The 20,379-nt window shown below is 40.6% G+C and overlaps 1 protein-coding gene across 2 annotated transcripts in view; it reads right to left on the minus strand.

Moving 5' to 3' along the window:
* Nucleotides 1–10,697: 10,697 nt before the first annotated feature.
* Rab28 (RAB28, member RAS oncogene family) overlaps nucleotides 10,698–20,379 on the minus strand; it is a 65,895-nt gene continuing 56,213 nt past the window's right edge. Inside the window, exons 6-8 of one of the 2 annotated variants that reach the window (XM_042674779.1) lie at nucleotides 19,827–19,904; nucleotides 12,845–12,939; nucleotides 11,550–11,631 (exon numbers count right to left, since the gene is read on the minus strand). In XM_042674779.1, coding sequence (XP_042530713.1) covers nucleotides 12,850–12,939; nucleotides 19,827–19,904 — 168 coding nt within the window. In that variant the 3' untranslated portion in view covers nucleotides 11,550–11,631; nucleotides 12,845–12,849. Of the gene's footprint in view, nucleotides 11,632–12,844; nucleotides 12,940–19,826; nucleotides 19,905–20,379 lie in introns of both variants that reach the window. The other variant, XM_042674778.1, reaches the window with a different exon arrangement.

The following is a 20,379-nucleotide window of genomic DNA, read 5'->3' on the forward strand; positions in this document are numbered from 1 at the left end:
TCAGCAAGGACCCTGGTGCCATGTCATTGCCGAGTGGAAGCCACGGGACAAGTGGGGACGCGAGAGGAAAGCACCCTTGTCATCAGGAAGCTGCTCTCTAGGGAAGCCGTCCATGAGGGGGAAGCCGTCACGATCTAGCCATCTGCACTGCCACCATGGCAACGAACTTTCACCCTGCACTTGCAAGGCTCATTCAAGCCACAGAAGCCAGCCTTTAACACATGTTCTTCTCACCTGTGGCCTAACCCAAGCTCTCCTAACCTTCCTATGAACATTGTGGGCCTGCCCCGGAGGGGAGGAGGGCAACAGTAGTTGGGGTCGGCAGTACACAGACAAATCAACTAGTATATTATTTGTATGTATGGGATTATCAATGAAATCTCCCACACTGTAGAATATACAGTAATAAAAACATGACCCAGCCAGGCACCAGGGGCTCACACCTGTAATCCTAGCTACTCAGGAGGCTGAGAGCTAGGATCGTAGTTCAAAGCCAGTCAAGATAGGAAAGTCTGTGAGACTTACCTTCAGTTAACCACCTGTCTTGCGTCCATCACGAATCATTCCACATTCATTCTGGGGCCGTCTACATGGCATCTGCAAACCATCCGCAGGTGTGGACAGCGTGCTGCTCCTGCTGGCACCATCACCACACACAGTCAGGCCCCTGGCCCCTGGCCTTCCCTCACAGGCTCTGAAGGCCACTCAGTGAACACCTGTCTGTTATATCTCTCCAAAATCCAGAAGTGGAACTATGGCTCAAATGGCTGGGTGTAGCCTTGAGCAAAAGCAGCTCAGCAACAATACCCAGGCCCTGAGTTCAAGGCCCAGGACAAGCACACACACAAACAAAACCCTCAACCAGAGAGCTTGTTGGAAAGGCAGGCTCATAGAGACAGACCGTGTGTCTGTGTGTCTGTAGTTCCATCCTAGAAGCTGCATTCCAATACAGAGCAAGTGTACGGATTCACTTCCTTTCAGAGCTGCAGGAAGTCTCATTCCTTGCAGGAGTGAACGCAGAAGGTTGGCTCTCCGGTGAGGATCTCATTTCTTCTTTCCCAGGCCTTCCTAGGCTCCTGATGGCTGGCAGCTGTGTTGGCAGAATCTTTTGGATATCTACCTCCCAGCCATGCTCCACTCTCTTCGATGTGATTCTGTCAGTGAAGACTAAAACACAACCCCTCCCCCCAACACACACACAAGGGGTGAGACGTGGACAGTCTAAACAAGGGTCTTAATCCCAGATAAGCCACTGAAGCTCCCTGGAGGGTGCACAAGTACACATACACACAAACGTGCTTGTGAAACAGGGCTCCAATGAGGCCCAATTACATCACCTGTAAGGAAGGATGAGAGGTAGATATCAACATACCTTCTTAGGGGCTCCCCATCTGCTCCAAGCCAGAGCTGAGAATCATTGGCCCTAATCATTGGTCTACAATAACCATTTGACAACATTCTATCTGGCAGAAGAATAAGAAGTCTTTGTGGAGTTCTTTTCTCTTTCTTTTAAAATGAAATGGGGAGAGGGGGAGCTGGGAAGGTGGCTCAGTGGTAGAGTGCTTGTCTTGCATGCATGAGGCCCTGGGTTCGATTCCCCAGCACCACAAAAGCAGAAAAAGCCAGAAGTGGCACTGTGGTTCAAATGGTAGAGTGCTGGCCTTGAGCTGAAGAGCTGAGAGACAGCTCCCAAGCCCAGAGTTCAGGCCCCACGACCAACAAAAAATAAAAAATTAAAATCAAATCAAATGATCTGTGAAGAGGATGGACCCTTCTTCCTTTTTCTGGCCTTCTAATTTTGCAATGAACAGAGCTCTGGAGGAATGCAGCCATCTTGGGACCATGAAGGAGCCAGCCTAACAGTGGCAGGCTGACAACTCAGGGTGAAAAGCAAAGAATCTCAGAATGGGATGGTTGGGAAAACTTACTAAAGTAAGCCTGCACTCACTGAACCTGAGGATGCTAGTGCTCGACAACTTGAGCCATGCCTCTAGCCATTTTTGCTTACTTTTTCAAATAAGTGACCTGGTTCTTACACACAGGCTTGCCTCATGCATTCTACTTCGTATGTCTACTATGCAGTTGGAATTATAGGCTGAGACACCACTCCTGGTTTGCTAGTTCAGACACATACCTACTTCTGTCATATCCCTTTCTGGCCTGAAAATGACATCCCACCAATCTCTGGCTGGAATTACAGGCATGAGCTACTATGCCAGTTCCTTAAAATGTTTATGATATCCATTTGGACCTTCTGTAACTTGCAGCTCAAAGGATCACAACAGGTACGACCACTGCTGGGTTTCATCTGCCTACGGCCTGAGCTATTTCTAACAGGGACACAAGAACATCAGAAGCTGAGGCCCACTGGACAGTAGGACCCAGATATATTCTTGCCGTGGTGAGCCCTGGGCACTGTCATAAGACAACTGGGTACTTTGGAAGCTGTTCCAACAATTCTATGACATTTTATTGCACTCACTTCAGTAGCTGGAACTCTGCTGGCCAAGGGCTAGCATGCCATTATACCCCATTTTTAAATCACCCATAGCAATGAGTACTGTTATCTGTGTTTTGCACACTGGGAAAGAGACCCAGAGAAGCTGCGATTGCATAGCTTGCAAGTGGCACAGCCAGAACGCTAACCCTCATCTGTCAGCCTCTCTAGCTCTTTCTTCTTTCCATGTTGTTTCATTTCCATGAATTATGAAGCTCTTTGTGTGTTCACACATTCACCGAGGTGCTTAACGATGCAAATAAAAGGGCATCCATCATTGTAATCCCTAATGGAGATAACAGAAATATTAGCAAAGGGCCGAGTGAAAACAGTTCAAGTGAGGCCTAATTTTTTACAAGGCCAAGGAACGATTTACTTAATCACAGCAAAGAATTTTATTTGACAAATGCATACTTTATCATCTTTGGTCTGCTGAACATCTAAGTTTACATCTTTCCCAGCCATAAAATTAAAATAATTTTGGCTCCAGAAACTTTGAGGCAGTCCTATTTTCAGTTCAAATATTGTTCCTGGAATGTAAATGGTAAGAGGGAGTCTGAAGAAGCACCAGACTCCGGCGCTGGCGGAGCTGGGTTCAAGTCCTGTTTCTGCCTCTTGTGTAGCATGTGGCATGACGTTGGATGAGATAATCCACTGCTCCATGTCTCCGCTTCCTGAACTGTACGAGGACAACCAACTCTTGCTGCAGCCCAGACCAAGGGGTAAATCAGAACGGCAGAGCAAGTGCTCTGTACAGCTTGACCATTACCAAAAGCATGCCAATGTACAGCGTGCATCGGGCAGACGGCTGCTACTCCACCTACCTTCTGTTCTTCCTTCATCTGCCCATACCTTCAGTGGTTTTCAGGCACTGACCTGCAAAGACAGCACCCAAACCAAGCGGGGCCCTTGAAGCTGTAGGGCAGTAAAGACAGCAAGCACATCCTGGTTTGCTCAGCTTTTACGATGTCATATTTACCCCGAGCCAGTGGAGGGCAGCAAAAGTGGAGGGCACCAAAATGGCCTGTTTGGGGCCATTGGCCAACTCCAACTACTATCTTGAGAAAGTCAGAAGAGAGAAACATGCAGAGAGGGCAGGGCTGGAGTGAGAGGAGATGATGAGGTTGTCTGAAAAGCAAGGTCTCTAGAAAGCAGGAAAGAAACAATCCTCCACATCCATGTTAGAGTTCTGCTGGAAGTCAGACGGACCTGGCTTGAGCCTGGGAGCCACAAAAATCCAGGCCTCGGCCAGGGAGGAACTTTCCACAAGAGACAGCCTTGACTTTGTCAGAACTTGTTACCCCAAACCCCACCCCAAGTCACACTGACAAACCCCAGTTCCCTTGTGAGTCGAGCTATGTTTAGATTCCCCCCCACCCCTAAACACCCATCATCATCATTAGAGCCTCACCTTAGACCCATTAAATTCTCAGTCCTCAAACCTTGGTCACTGACCCTATTTTACAGATTTGTGAGCTGAGGCTCTGTACTGGTAATATGTTCTCCATCACATAAGAGCAGGGGAGATTGGCAAGAGGTGAGTCTGTCCTATGATCCACAAACAGAATCCAGGGCCCTGTGTTTGGGAATATTATATTATTACATATGCATACATACATGTATTTATATATAATACCAAATATTATGTTATATACACTCACATATATTTAAATACTATATAGTATGTATTATGTATATATTTTACACATATATATTGGATATATAATATATACAAATTTATATTATGTATATTTAGATACTTAGGCAAACTATGTATTTATACATTCATATTTTTATATATTTTGCATATAACACTATCCTATGTTATATAATGTATAAACTTAATATGTTTATAACACTATTATGATACTGTATGTTATATATGACTTTATAATGCTAAATATCATACATATAATTCAATGTTGAAACAATTTGCTCAAACAATTGGATAGCTGTTAGAAACCAAACAGAAGCGCAGAAAACCTTGTGGCAGGCATGAGTCTGGGTCTTCCTTGTCTGAGAGGTCTATCTGCCTTTGCCAGGATGCTGATTAAGCTAGTCCTCATCAGCAGGATGTCAGAGGCTGGGCAGACCAGCACACCCATTAAATCTACAGGAGGAACTTGCTATTTCTAGTGCTGGCACTCTGAGTGTTGGAACTTACTGTTTCCAGTGCGAGTTACAAAGGAGAGCTGTCATTTTCATTAGGGTTTGCAAGAGAACTCAGGATATTATTTCTAAAGAGCATCTTGGAAAAATGGTGAAAATACCTGGGGAGATATTATATATATATATATATATATATATGCAAAACATAGGACATATATATGTATATATATAAAACATAGGACTCCAACACAGCATGGTTTATAATAAAAGTGAAAATTTGAGATAAAATATCCAGATAGAATGATGAAATGTCACCCAAGTGTACACTTGAAAATCATAAGGTCATTAACAATGATTTATGTTCATAGATGTGAACAATGTTTATAATATCCCTCAGTGAAAAAGATGAACAAAATGTGACTTGTACATAAGGATAGCTTCTGGAGACCTGTTTATAGATAGATGTTTAGAAGATGAATTTTCACCAAAATGTCAACAATGATGAAAGGAGGAGGTAACCTTCATTTTTCCCCTTCTGTATTATTTCACAAGGTGGACCTAAATAGAACAAATGATGATGTCACTTTGATTTGGAGATGAACATTTTCCACAAAATTAGTTACAGGCAATAAAAAAAAAGACTGTAAAAATTCATTATTTTTATAGGCTTCCTTATAAATACACACTCGCATGATTTATTTCTGTGTTCAGTAATAGAAAGTGTGTTCATTCACTAGAAACTGTTACCTAGGACTCAAGTGTAGGGGATGGAGGAGAGGGGCCAATGGTGAAGAGGTCAGGCTCCACCCTGGCTGGTCTGGGTTCACACCCCGGCCCTATTCAGTCCATAACCTTGTTGGGTTATCAAACTGCACTGAGACTCCATTTACTTATGTGTCCAAAATAACACAAATATCATATTCATATAGACCATGAGGAAGCAAATTGCTCCCCCACCACACCCCACTGCCAGACTTAGGAGCTTAAAACAACAATAAGGATTTACTATCTTGAATGATTTCTAGGGTGCTTTTAGCTTAGCATCTTCCCTATAGTTGTAGTTGGATAAAAAGCTAGCACTACAGTTGTCCATGGGCCTGAAGTGCTGGGAGACTTGTTTCCAAGCTGGCTTCATCAAAGTTGGTGAGTGTCTCCTCTGTAAGTTCAAGGCATCACTGGAGTGTCCTTACTGCAGTGTCTGGATCCTCTCCTAGCGAGCAGTTCAAGGGGCCAGGGTGGAGGTCATAGGGCTGGGCTGTGGAAGCACACATGCCCGTTCTGGTAGTGTTCTATGGGTCACAGGTTAGCCGATTTAATGAGAGGCAGGACACAGACTATAAGCGGTGAGAATCCTCAGGCCCATGGGGAAGGTGGTCATCCATATACATGAATGGAGAAAACATCTGTCAAGAACTCAGAACCCTTCCACGCTACCAGACCTGATGTGGTGATGAAGTGCATACAATGGCACACAGTAAGTGCCCCTGCTTGGAGCCGGCCTCTTGGTTCCTTCAGGTAAGAAAAACGGGTGGGAAAGGCCAAGCAACTGGGCTGCTCCTACTCGTCAGCAGGCTTTGGTTTGCTAAGTAAGAAGAGGTAGGTTTTGGAATTAGCCTCCTGCAGCGACTCACTTTCCCCAAGAGAAATCCCAGTGGAGTTGAGTGCACTCTCTCTGAGTAGAAGAAGTGGGGCAGGGGAAAAGGAGGAAGAGAGCTATAGGAGGCTCCTTTGAGGATCACAGGTCATTGAGAGCTTGGAGGTTCTTGTTTTCAAAGATCTCATTTTAATACAGCAATTTAAGGCACATAGCGAGGCACTGTATATTTCTACCCATACACCTGTAGTCCCCACCCCCACCCCCAGTGGGGCAAAACAAGCTTGGAAATTGCTAAAAGTTTGTGATTTAAATCAGGGTTGACCTTTTAAAAAAAAAATCTGTATGTTTGCATGTATAATGACATTTATCTATTATATAAAGCTCTTTTTTTTCTTTTTTAGTGGTACTCAGGGCCTGGTGCTTGTTCGGTGGATACAGATGCTGCAGCAACTTACCTCCAGTCCTTAGTCAAAGGGCTGTGTTTTACATAAGGTCTCCATTCCTGCCTACAAGGACGTCTGAGTTCCCATCCGCCTGTTCTTTTTAATATTCCTGTCACTGTGTCCTTCTCATTGACCAGCTTCCCACCAAGGACATGGAGTCTCCTGGATTTCTTGGCGTGATACCACAATCCTCCCAACGTCAACTCCTACAGAGCTTGCCATGACAGACATGTGCTATGAATTGAGAAAGAATCTTTTGAACTTTTCTGCCTAGGCTGGTCTTGAACCGAAATCCTCCTATTCTCAGCCTCCTAAGTAGCATGGATTACAGGCATGAGCCACTGGTGCCTGGTTTATACACAGAATTTTCACTCTCCTATAAATTTTCTGTTCATCTCTCATGTGTCTCAACTTCATGCCACCACTGATCTACAGTCTCCATCGTCTTGTCTTTCCCAGAATGCCATGTGATCATTTAAGGAATGTCCTTTCAGATTGGCTTCTTTCATTTAAATATACATAACTAATTTGAGTTTTATTTTTATGCCTTGATCCTTTCTAGCACTGAAATATTCCATTGTCTCTGCAAGCCATAATGTATTATTTTACTTAACGAAGGACATCTTGGTTGTTTCAAAGCTTTTAGCAATTTATAAATTAAGCTATAGATGTTTCTGTGTAAGTAATATTTCATACCAGAGTTATGAGAACTGTATGGTAAAGGCATACTGTAATAAGCCACAAAACTGACTTCTGAAGTGGTCACACTATTTGCTTTCCCACCAGCAAGGAAGAGTTCCAGTTGCTCCACCCTCTCTGCAGCATGTGATGCTGTCACTGTTCTGGACTTCTGGCTTCTTGTTTCTAGGTTGCTTCAATGTGTGTATTGATTCCTTGAACTGGCATTTTACTGATAACTGTGATGTAGTACATTTGGTCACAGGCTTGCTATCTGTGTATCTTCTGTAACTTGCTGTCTACTAAAATATTTTTGCTTATTTTTAAATCAGATTGTGAAGAGTTTGTTTTGTTGTTGTTGTTTGTTTACTGTTAACTCCTAAAGAGTTCTCTGAATATTCTGGACAACGGTTCTTTATTAGATGTGGCCTGAGCATAAGGGGATAGCCACGTACAAGATATATTCTGTGTATTATAACTCTGGGTTCATTCTCTAGCACTGAAACAAAAATCAAATGAGCAAATGAAACCTTACAGATGCTAGTTCAAACATGGTGCTAGATACTGCTGTATATACATCCTTGGCCCCAGGTTCTAACTCTGCTTCTGTGGTGTCAGCCCAGAATGGGTCCTTGGGCAGTTGCTTCCCTTGTGGGTGGAAAACAGCTGTCACTGTTGCTCAGAGCTGTGTCTTTTCTCAACCACACCCAGGGGGAAGGTCTTCTGAAAACTTCTGGGTGGAAACTTTTTCTTTCCTTTTTCAGAAACATCAGATAATGTCCCCAGAAGTTTATAGATCTCTGACAAAGTTATCAGCCCATTTCTGAGCCAAACACTTAGGCAAGGAGGTTTTATACCCTGATGAGCTGAAGCCATGGGGGATCCATTCCCGGAACTGAGAGTGGTTGGAAAGTGAGGAGGGCCAGGTCAGGCAGTCAGTCAGGAAGCTGATGTTGGGAGAGGTGCCAGCGCAGCTAGAAGGTGGCGGGATAGACATGTAATAATGCTTAGCGGGACTGCACTTCACTCTCAACTATTCAGGATATTCAGTGGTTACTAGCCAGAAAACTTTCCTGTTTTTAAGCAGCACCCAAATGATTATGCGTATCCCATTGTTTCAGTGCTTTGGCTTGCCTCCCCCTGGAATAAGTAAGCCATCCCAGGAGCTCCTTGGAGCTCTCCAGAAGCCATGCCAGAGCAGTTTGCCACACACACTGGAGGGACAATTGAAAGGCCGCATCCATTGACCAGTTCTGCTTGAAGACTTTGTGTTTTTCAAAAGCTCAATAAGCAGCCCAAGTGACCACAATGTGTTTGAAACCTCGCGTGTGTCTTCAGAAGACAAAGTGCCTAAAACTAGAGATGGGAAAACTTGTAATTTTTTTAGTTAAACCCTTTAGACAGGAGAGGTAACAGTAAAATAAGCACAAATCCCACATTTTTGTTTCAAAATTAAAATTGAGCTATTTGAGAAAGTTGTAATATGGAATACAGAAATCTGCCTTGGCTATATGTTCTGCACGTTCACTAGGCCTGCTTTCTTAGGGCCAAAAGGCTCCCCGCTGACTGTCACACTCAGCTGAGAGGCCCATAAAACCGATGGGAGCGAGGATGGACGGAGAGGAAGTGGAAGTAATTTCTATCTTCATCTCTATGCTTAGAGAGCAAGACTGGACATGTGCTGCTGCCCAAGGAGGCCAGCATGAGAGGGTAAATGGACCAGCAGAGGGCCAGACCACCTAGACCTGTTCAATGTCTAGAGAAGACATCAGCCAAGTAACACAACTGCAAAGCAGCCACAGCCCAGGCCAATCTATTCCATTCGATCTCAGAAGCATTTCTCCATTATCCAAGAATAATGGCCAACGCTATGAGAATCACCTTCTCTATGAGAAGACATGCAGGCTACTATAATCTATGAATAATTGCTTACTCTTAGCGCTGGTTTTCTCTATGAGAAGACAATGGTTTTTCTCTTCATAGATTAGTATAAAAATCAAACCGTTCACATAGGAGGTACCTAGAAATGTCCAGATGAGACGAAGCCTTACAAAGACCATTTCCTACCTGCCCCCGTCCAGGCCTTCGCCGTGAGCCAACTCTAACCCTATGTCAGAAGTTGGCTCTCGCCGTAGACCTTGATGTGCTCTAGGTGCTCACAGCCCTCCACCTACACACGTGTGGAGTCCTATCATACGGCACTCTAGTAATTGTACCATCCAGAGAGGAAACAGTGCTCAGATTGTCACACCGATGCGAAAACAACACAAAACTGCCAAAAGGAACACGCCCTTACCTATTAACAAATATACAACCTTGAAACGTTTCCTTTGAAGGTGGGCCCGTTTTGCAGTTACAGTATTGCAGTTACAATAGCAACAATGGCAAACATCTCTCCTACAAGCCTGCAAAGTCCTTGAAGGTTGAGATCTCTCTTATTCAACTTTATATTCTCCTAGAGGCCCAAGCTGCATGCATCAGGAAGATTCTGAAAGATGGGGCAGCTGAACAAGCGTGAACCAAAGGGCCTATCACCTCAAGGGCTTAAGAGCGTTCAATTGCTATAAAATGAAAATATGGAAGTCAAAATAAAGATGTTGGACCCCGCAAAGAGTTAGGTCACTACTTTTAAATCTTTTTTCAATGATCATTTTTAAATTAATTTCTTGGCCCAGAGACAGACATCTATCAAGTCTAGCTCTGAGATTCCTTAGCCACACAAAGATATGAAATGAGTTTTCTAAAATCCCTAACGGCTTTAAACATAGATGCCCAAAGCTGCTGCATACCCTGTGGCAAACCTCTTATGAGAGAGGCAGCACCAAGTTAGGCATGATGAATGAGAATGAGGCCCACAGTCGCCCGGTGAGGACCTCCTGGTTTATGGAGCCATAACTGACAGCGCACACACAGCTCTGATGCAAGGCAGGAAGGGGTGAAGCCATGCGTGAAGTACTGACAAGGAACTCTCAGCGGTGGAGCTGAGGACGTGCAGGGTGGCATTCGTGCCTGCCACAATGGAGACAGCCGGGAGCAATCATCATGCCATGCACCGGGCCTTAGCACAAAACACAACTATGACCAAGACAGACAGAACTGGACCTCACGTCTGCAACATCTGGTGGTAGGAGAAATCCTAGCAAGGAGAAATGCTGGGGAGGGACCTGCAGAGCAGTGAGGCAAGCAGAGCACTGGAAAGCCGAGGGTGGAAGACACCAGCAGGCACAGAGCTGCTGAAGCCAGCCTGTGCAGTCTACAGCCATTCCAAGCAAACAACCCCGCGACAGAGCGACACCGAGAGGGTGTCCAAATGCATTTTGTTTTTCTATAACACAAAGGAAGATGGCTGAAAGAAAATTCCAAACAAGAAGAGTAATTTAAACCAATTTATTTGTGAGAGAAAAACATCTGGACATCAGGTACTGTCTGTTCCACACTGATCCAACAAGGTGGCATGACTCATTCTGAGAGCACTTTTATGCAGGGTGTAGAAGAACGTCCATGTGGAACATTTATCAAAATTCACAAAGCCATCTAAGCTGGATATGATACGATATGTAATGACCATGATACAGTAAGAAAAATACAATATCAAATACTCGCTACTTTGTGAGTTACAAACTACAATATAAACAATTTAGGCCCCTTGTTAAAAAATGAAAAAATATTTCTATTACAGCCTCATCTCAAGCATTTTTAGTTAGATATAACTTTATACATTTCACTCTCAATAAACAGCAAAGGAATGTCTTCTTAAGTAACTGTAGGTAAAATATATTACTTTCTTCAATATTTGCACTCTGAAGTATACCTTGACATATGTGGAGTTCCAAGAGGAGAATGAGACCATGCTATGGCAAAATCCTGGCTGATGATCAAGATCTGGGGTTTGCACATTTGGTTAAAAACAATTACATCAGGGAAACAAGAAGTGAGGACATAAAGAAACAACATCACTCTTTTTCAATGATGCAATCTAACTCCAGAGAATGGGCGCTCCATTTTGATTTCAAAGTGTGTGGTCCCGCAGTTGAATTCTTTCCATCCCAGGAGCTGTCTGCGGCTGTGAGGCAGCACTTAATGAGGACGGAGCAGGAGGGAAGTGTGAGCTGAACTACAGAGATGGTCACTGATAAAACAAAAGTTCCTAGACAGCCTGGGCCCACTCAGAGGTGAAGGGCAGCCAGGACGATCAATACAAAAGAAAAATGTGCTCACTGAACCGCACACATCGAGCTTCTAGGCCGGTTAACAGTTCTCGACACAGGTTCCTGGCTGTAGTTTACAATATCTGCCTTCACCACCCTCTGCCATAAAAGAAAAGAGTTATTACCAAGACATCAGAAAGAGTTTCTTACAGCACATTTTCATTTTCTGAACTATGGTGAATTCCTGATGGCAAACAGCATACATGAAGCAGGAGCTGATTTTAAAAGCATCAGCCAGGACTAATAAAGAGTTGAGGGTTTGTTTGTTTGGTTTTTTCAGTTTTTTGTCTTTTTTTAAGGAAGCAATGGCAGCCCAGCAACTGAGTCACTTCTAGTCTTACAACACTGAGGGTATGACAAGTCTCAATGAAAATTGACGAATCAATATAAAAATGAAACTTAGTTATAATTTGAGCAAAATAATTCAAATTAACCATCCACACATAATTTATACATCAGACCTCTTTGTTTCAAGCTAAAAATTTTCATTTTTTAATACTGACATGAGCAACAATCCTCAACCATACGTTTCTGGGAAAATTTATAGCAGTCTGTGAATTACTGAGGTATATCAAAAGGATTTACAAATAAAGCAGAAGAGATCCACATAATCCAATTTTTTGAACTTTTCCCATTTTTAAAACCTTCCTCCCAAATCCCTAACTTCCTTCCAAATAGCTCACTACTAGGTTGGGAATAATGACTCTAACAAAACATGGCATACTGGGGAATTTTGAGAGTTAACTCATATTTATGTCTTAAAAATGACTTAAGCAGATACTTTCAACCCTTCCTTCCTTAAAATGCACCTGAAGCAGTGAATTCAGTAAAATGCTCTAACATTCATCTCTAAGGAATCTAAATTACAACAAATCCTTTACTGTATTAAATCCTATTGCTAAATGCACACATAAGCAGACAAAGAAAGGCAATTCAAGGAAAATTGTAAAAACATTCTTGCAATTACCAGGCTATTTCACAGAAAAAAAAAAGTGCTAAGAAACGAATACTAAAATAACTGCTTCAATTCTCTATTTCAGTACATATATAATAAACAGAACCATAAAACAAATTCATTTAAAAGTAACTAAAATGTTACTTAAATTTGTTCTCAGTTTCTTCTTTAATTTTTAAGTGTTCTACCAAGGATCAACTTTTCAAAGCTCTAGAACAGAACTTATGTAGTACTACTTTATTAAAAAATACAACAATCATCTGAACTACCCTATTCCTAAGGAATAAAGAACAAGATAACATTCACTAGTCCTTCCCACCTCCCCTCCCGAAATTGCAACAATTTATGCATTAATACCTGCACTACTGTACTGAACAGATCCTACTCTGAGAAGAGCTGGTGTGTTGGTTATCTTCTTCCGGATACTTCACTATTTCTGCCCTGACAATATGCTGTCAATTCCATACAGCATAAAAAAGATGAAGGAAGAAAAGAGAGAGAATATGAAAAGTATGTTTAATGACTGAAAGAAAGAAAACACCAAGGTAGAAAGGAAAATTAACTCATAATTTTAAACATATCACAAAAGAAATAGCAGAATGTATGCACACAAATGAAAAAAAGAAGAGGCTCTATAAACAGTATTCTTAATAATTCAATTCAATTATTAAAATAGATAAATCCACTGAACTTCCTAGACAAATTAGGAGTCCTGTTTTTAACACCACAATTAGCTTTTTGCTCACTAAGAAGAAATAAAGTGTGGATTTGCCTGCCTCCACTAGCCTTGAACCTCAGTTCTCAAATTTCAACCTCCTGAGTAGCTATGATTACAGGTGTGAACCACCAGCTCTGGCTTTGCAATTTTTATATGTAACAATACTTACTATTGGACCAAGATTTCCTTTTGTAACTCACCCACTCCACCATTCCTCCCAACCCAAATCTCCATACTTCTAAATTCAATAGAGAAAGAAACAAGTTCAAATGCAGTTGTGGATGTGAATGTAAAAGGGAGACTGAGGGAGGGAGGGAGGGAAGGAGAGGTTGACAGGATTTTTAGGCTTACAAAACATTGCAAAAATGTATGAAAATAGCATAGGAAGCCTTCTATAAACTGTTAAAAGGGGTAGATGAGGTAAGATGATTAGAATAGGGACTTTTATATGCAATGTGCAATGTAATAAAGCCTCAATTAACTTATACTCATTTTTATAAATTCAGTTGTGGCACATGTTGAGAAAATCAATACAACATTTAAGCACAACAGCTATTGCTTTTGAATATTTAAAAGCTTCTTCTAAATAAAAATGGAAACTACAGTCTCATGTTTTAAAGTGCACTTAGGGATGAGAAGACCAAACGAATCATATATTTCTGATAAAGAGAACCTCTCCAACTTTTTTAGAGATGAAAGTATCCTCACTTTTCCATGATTGCAAATTCCATGACTGTTCAGAAAATATTCCTTCATAAAAGCTTCTATTCATTTCTTAACACATACAGAAAAACACTTCACTATGGCTGCTACTTATGAAGACAGTGATAAATAAAGATTTGACAGACAGCTGAGAGTAAATGAACAGGATACTGGAGTGTATGAATATACAAGCTTGGATGTTCTCTAGCAAGCAGTATTAACCTTTAGACAAGAATCGTGATTTATCAGGCTCTCAGCTTGATGCTACGGACAGAGAATTACCAACTGCATGAGGAGTGCACATCTGTGAAATGTCGTCCACCATTATCTGACCTCCTTCCACCTACTTGTTTCATTCCAAACTATGGGTTACAATGAAGAGAAGAGAGATCATAATCAGTAAGCAATGATTAACCCAACAAAACGTTGGTTTAAGATCTATCCTATAAACACAACTAGGTTACAGACCTGACTCAAGACAGTTTGTTAAAGTACTAACATGCATGATTTAATTTTCACCATTTTTATCAAATTAATTTTTAAAAAACTAACAAGGCAACATCTTTCATAGGGGTTCTATGTGACCTAAAGGTTTGTACAACTATTCCAAACTCAAAGCCATAAATAAGGTTCTGCAGATTCAAACTTTACTCATTACGAGTAGAAAATGTAATTGTCATGTCATTACCACTTCAGGGTAGGTGGTTTCACAGCACTTGTTTACAAGCCTACATTACCTACCAAAAAAAAAAAAAAGGCCTTTATTTTTGGAGAAAATAGTTCACTCAATTATTCTCTGAAATTTAGAGTGAATATAAATGAACTGGCACTAACAACAGCTTAACTCTGATCTTGTCAACACATTTCCAAGTAGATAGTAGAAATGCCAGTGGTAGAGAGACAAAGCATAAATAAGGAGCCAACCCAAGGGCTAAGCTGAAAGGTATAAGGAATAAAACTCAAATTCTATCCATCATAAAATTGTGCCTTAATCTAGATAATATCTACCAATGCAAGAGCCATGCTTCGCCATGGCCAGCATAAGGAGTAAGTCACAATGAAAGCTAAACTATTTGCTAAATGTTAATATCATTATTCTTGGTATTATACAACACTGAGCTCTGATACATAAAAGTCTAGGATAGAAAACTGAGGTTAACTCGTTTTAAAAGAATATTTTGAAGCCAAGCACCGGTGGCTCACGCCTGTCATCCTAGCTACTCAGGAGGCTGAGATCTGAGGATCACAGTTCAAAGCCAACCCAGGCAAGGAAAGTCCGTGAGACTTTCATCTCCAATAAACCACTCAGAAAACTGGAAGTGGTGCTGTGGCTCAAGTGGTAAAGCACTAGGCTTGAGCTAAAGAACTCAGGAACAGTGCCTAGGCCCAGAGTTCAAGCCCCTCAACCAACAAAAAAAAAGAAAAAGAAAAAGAAAGAGTATTTTGACTAATCAATATCTATTCGAAGTAGAAAAAGATTGGGGCTGGAAATGTGGCTTAATGGCAGAGTACTTGCTTAGCATGCATGAAGCTCTGGTTCAATTTCTCAGTACCACATAAACAGAAGTAGCACTGAGGCTCAAGTGGTAGAGTGCTAGCCTTGAACAAAAAGATACTCAGGGACAATGCCCAGTCCTGAGTTCAAGCCCCAGGACTGGCAAAAAAAAAAATAGTTTATAGATTGCCATATGAAGCATGGATACAACCTGGTAGTAGGAACTAAAAATAACTGCTATTCCTTTTCCAGGACCACTACATGTTGCGAGTAACATTCACAACTTTGCTCAAGCGATTTCACCTCTTCAGCTTCACAGTCTTCTAATGTATAAAATGCAAGGCTTATCTACATGGCATCTAAGGTATCATATCTGGTTTTGGAATTATGTAAAGGTGAATAGGAAAAAAGAAAAACTAGATATGATATGGAGGCCCAGTAGGCAACATTCAGTATCTGAGGGTCTGAGTTGTATATATAAAATGAGTGAAAGCAAGTGCAGTCTGGGAAGAGAACAGAATTCCAGTATGGGCCCTCAAGCAGTACCTACATTAAAAGACGCGCCTTAGCAGAGGAGGAGGCTACAATGCTTGATAAGAAATGTACTCACTATCTCGCCCATGTAATTGTAACCCCTCTATATGGGATTTTAACAATAAAAAAAAAAAAGAAGTGCCTTAAAGAAAGGTAATACTGAGATAAAATCAAAGATCCTTAGGCTCGGAACACTTTTGTACATAGATGCTAAAGGTAAGACTAACATCTAGCCCCTATCTACCATACGGTAGATTGGTCATATTAAACACTTCCATAGGTAATATGAAAATAATCTGAGAAGACAATAAGCAATACATATTTTAATAAGTTTAGTGAATGTCTCAGAAAAACAAAAATTTCTGTTTATAAGAAAATTCATGCATAACTAATTCAAACCAAATATAAACTCAATAGTTTACTGACAAGTGAAATTGTCAAGGCTTAAAATGTATGAATAAACCATAACTCAAGTATATATGGCCAAATTCAGACTAAACGAAACAAGACATAGAAGTATTTACTTTCCTCAAAGATTATGCAAAATATTCACATGTTCAATTCAGCTTTCCTAGGAAACAATACTTATAAACGTATTTTTTCCCTGAAGCTTTGACTACTTTGCAGATGACAACAAAAATCTCAACACTCTGGGAAATTGGGCATATTATTATCAATGGCCCTGATTTTCACACTACCTGGCCCTGGGGCGGGCCGGGGGGGGGGGGGGGGGGGGGGGGGGAGGAGAGGGGAGCAGGACAGGAGTGGAGGATAAACGATGCAAATAAAACAATGAAACCTGGGATTGTGAGGGGAAAAGCTTCTGTCATATATCTAATTGTTAAAATGTCTGTGCATTTACTTGGGCACTCCTTGAGGACAGGGAGCTATCCATCTCTGGAGCCTGACACTCCACCATGGCCAGCTCCTTTAAGGAGAGAGAGCCTCAAAGTAGGTTGCTGCAGGCTGCTGCATTCACTTCCTTTTCTGCTTCTCTCCTTTTTCTTCTTGTAAAACTTACAAAAATGTGCTGGTAATTCAATTTTATATGACTCTCAAACAGAAGCAATCTAGGGTTAGAACTAATATAGCAGAACCTAAATCATCAGTGAATGGAACTAAAACTAAAACCACATTTTAAATATTTATGTCACAAGATAAATTACTATAGTGTCAATTCCCAGGTGGCTAGTGAATCATTCACTTAACTCTTCTATAAAATACAAAATACCTTTAAACATTACCTTGACTCCATCGTGAATCTCTCAGGTATCATTAAAAACAGAAAACATGCAAAATACATGCATGTCAACAAACAACCTGGGCTTCTTACTCATTTTTACTCCCTCCTTTTTTCTCCTCCCCCCTCAACCTTCTTCATTCTCTAATCCCCTACTCTTCTCCCCTTCTGACTCTCTGTCCTTTACACACCCCCTGTCCCACCTTCTCTTCTCTTCTCTCTCTTGTCTCTGAACTGAGGTCTCACTACACTGCCTAGTTTCACCGGCTGAAGTGGCCTTTGTACTGCTGACTCTTAAGTGCTGACACTGCAGGCCCGTGCCATCTCATGCTCCTAGGGCTTGTTATTCTCTTAAATAAACTTTTTTTTTTTTTTTTAAATAAACTTTTAAATACACTTCTGAGAAATATCAACTGTGAAACTCATGATTAAATCAGTAAAGTCACCAATTAATTGGGTTCAAAAAAAGATAATGAGACCTCCCACTATACACAAAGAATTCGGACCAATATCATAGAGGAGAGCTCTAGTAGCTTAAATTCGCCTTCAAATACATGAAGACAGAATTGAATCACAAAGCATAAACAACGCAGGTAACATCACTAAACACAGCTAACCTCTCTTCAGTTTATATATGCCTTGGTGTTAAGCCCAAGATACTGGCTTGAGAGGAGGGAGCTAAGAGTTTCTCTGAAGATTTCCTGTACCTGAGCAGGCAGCAGCACAGCTCAGAGTACCGGGGGTTCTTTTCCAGTCAGAATGCCCCCTGTGAAACACCAGCACACCTCCCTTCCAGGATGGCTCCCCAATCACTGACAGTCCCTGTCCCCATTCCTCCAGGTATGAAACTGAAGCTGCAGGGTTAAAGGCTGGAAGGACAGGTGCCCAAGGATCAGTGCTTGGCTTTCGTGCCTGAGGCCCTGGGTTGCATCCTTAGTGCAAAATAAAGCCCAAGAAAAAAATATCTCAGGACTCCTATCCAATCATTCAACAAACCCTATTAATTCTTGGATTAAATCCATCCATCTCTTCCTTCTCCATTCCCTTGATTCTGGTATCTACCACACAGGAGTAGTAATCCTCCTTCTAACTCCTTCCCAGCAACTGACACCCATTGTAAAAACTCTATCTAGAAATCGCTTTCATTTACTTCCCTGTCTAAATATTATTTCCCCACGCTCTGCAGGCACATGAAACTCATCAGCTTGGCATTAATAAATCTTCATAATCTGTTAGAAAACTCCCTTTATACTTGACTACACATGAGCATTGATTTTTTAAATCAAACTGCTCTTCAGCTTCCAAATTACAACCTAATCTTTTCTATACAGGTATACTGTATATCCAGATCCTCTTTCAGCCATTTTCTTCCTCTGCACTGCAGAGTCAATATGGCTGAGTGGAAACAAACTATCAGGCAGACCTATGCTCAAATCTGGCTTCGCCATTATAGCCTAGTAATAAGTTACTTAGCTTCTCCGCAGTGGTTTGATGGTGCAGTTATGAAATATTACCTGCCTCAGAGTTATTATGACTGAATGAATTAACAGAGTACCTGCATATATATATTAATGACCTTTACTAGAAGCAATTCCTTTGGGGCCCACCAATATACTTCATAGGCAACCGATGACCAATGAATCACTTATGATTATTTGATCATCATTCATAGATGGCCCAATTAACCAGACACAAGCATCATTCAGAAAGAGAAATGAACAATGAAGAAATTACTTGAATTCTTAGATCCTTGGGGTCTGTAGGATCAAGCAAATCATCAGGACTTTTCTTTCATATATTCCTCTAGGCCAAAATCAAGTAACTTTTTTTTCAATGTTCCTGGGCTATTTACAAAGGACAAAATATCTTACCACTGCGTCTGGCCAAAGGAAGTCTGAAAAAATGCCTCTGATGAGAATTAAAAGTAGCAAATTTCCAGAGTTCTAAGTATTTTAATGAAATCTTAAGAAACAGCATTTCAGTTGTTATTTGTCCTAACTGCTTTGGCATTCATCACATACAGAGTGACCATAAGAATATGTCACCGAACTACTTCTAAATAAGTTAGTTTAAAAATGAAAAAAAGATAACTTAATCCTTTTAGCAGCATGGGTAGGAGAGAGGTAGAGGATACTGAGAAAAAAATGTTCTTTGCTTCTATCCAAACCACTCTTGCTTTAATTTTTCATTCTGTTAAACATGTGCATTAGAGTACAATTATAATGGTATTTTTAAGTTCTTGACAACTGGCATTTATGTTTGTTTCTTGGCCTCAAACTGTGTAGGAATAGTGAAAGCATATAGAAATCCTCAATAATTGATAACAATTCTAAAATAATACCAAGAACCACTATAATTGTAGTGGAGTGGTTTTAGAGATGAACACATAGCCCTGAAAGAACTTTAAAAAGTACAAAATGAATCTCAATCCATTAATTAGCCACTAATAAAATACTTCTTCAAAGGTACCATAATTTTGCAGAAAGTTAATTCTTCAATTTCTTCAATGAACATTGATTTTTATATACAATCTATTTTCAAAGTGTTCAGAAATATATAAATTGAATGCATATTACATGGGAAAATTCTTGGGTAAGAAATAATTTTAGGAAATATATTAATTTTTAAATAAAAAGTTCAAGATCATCACCTGTGACTGTTCTATTTCTGCTTTGTTTAATTTGATGCCAAGGATTTCTGCAGCAACTTTCTGAAAACACAGGAAGACCTACATAACAAAAAATAGATTTAAATGATTTAAAACAGGCATGCTTACCTTCAAATAAATTCAACTTTTAAAAAAGTGATAAACAGCAGGAGTTCACAAATATGATGTATTGGATCATTCCAAAAATAGCTTATACTAACATAATTTAAAAGATAATAATTTGAAAATCCATGGAATTTACTGTCTAAACCTACATGTATTCCTAAAAACATTTTTAAAGATCTAACAAGAAAATTAGAGCTACTTTAAAAAACCACAACAATGCACGATATCTACTAGCATAATGAATACCTAGAACTCCTGAACAAAACGAAATAATCTATACTGCTCTGGTTTTTCATTACCAATTTTCTGCTGGTCTTTTGAGCTGGGTTTAGTCCATTTTAAAAGCTCTTGGTTTCAACCCATCAATAACCTTTTTAGGCTTCTTTTCAACTTCAACAAACTCTTGGGTAAAATAACTTTGGCACTCTAT

This window comes from Dipodomys spectabilis, unplaced genomic scaffold (assembly GCF_019054845.1).
Source record: "Dipodomys spectabilis isolate Male_0828 unplaced genomic scaffold, ASM1905484v1 ptg000021l, whole genome shotgun sequence".
In the NCBI taxonomy this organism is placed as follows: Eukaryota; Metazoa; Chordata; class Mammalia; order Rodentia; family Heteromyidae; genus Dipodomys; species Dipodomys spectabilis.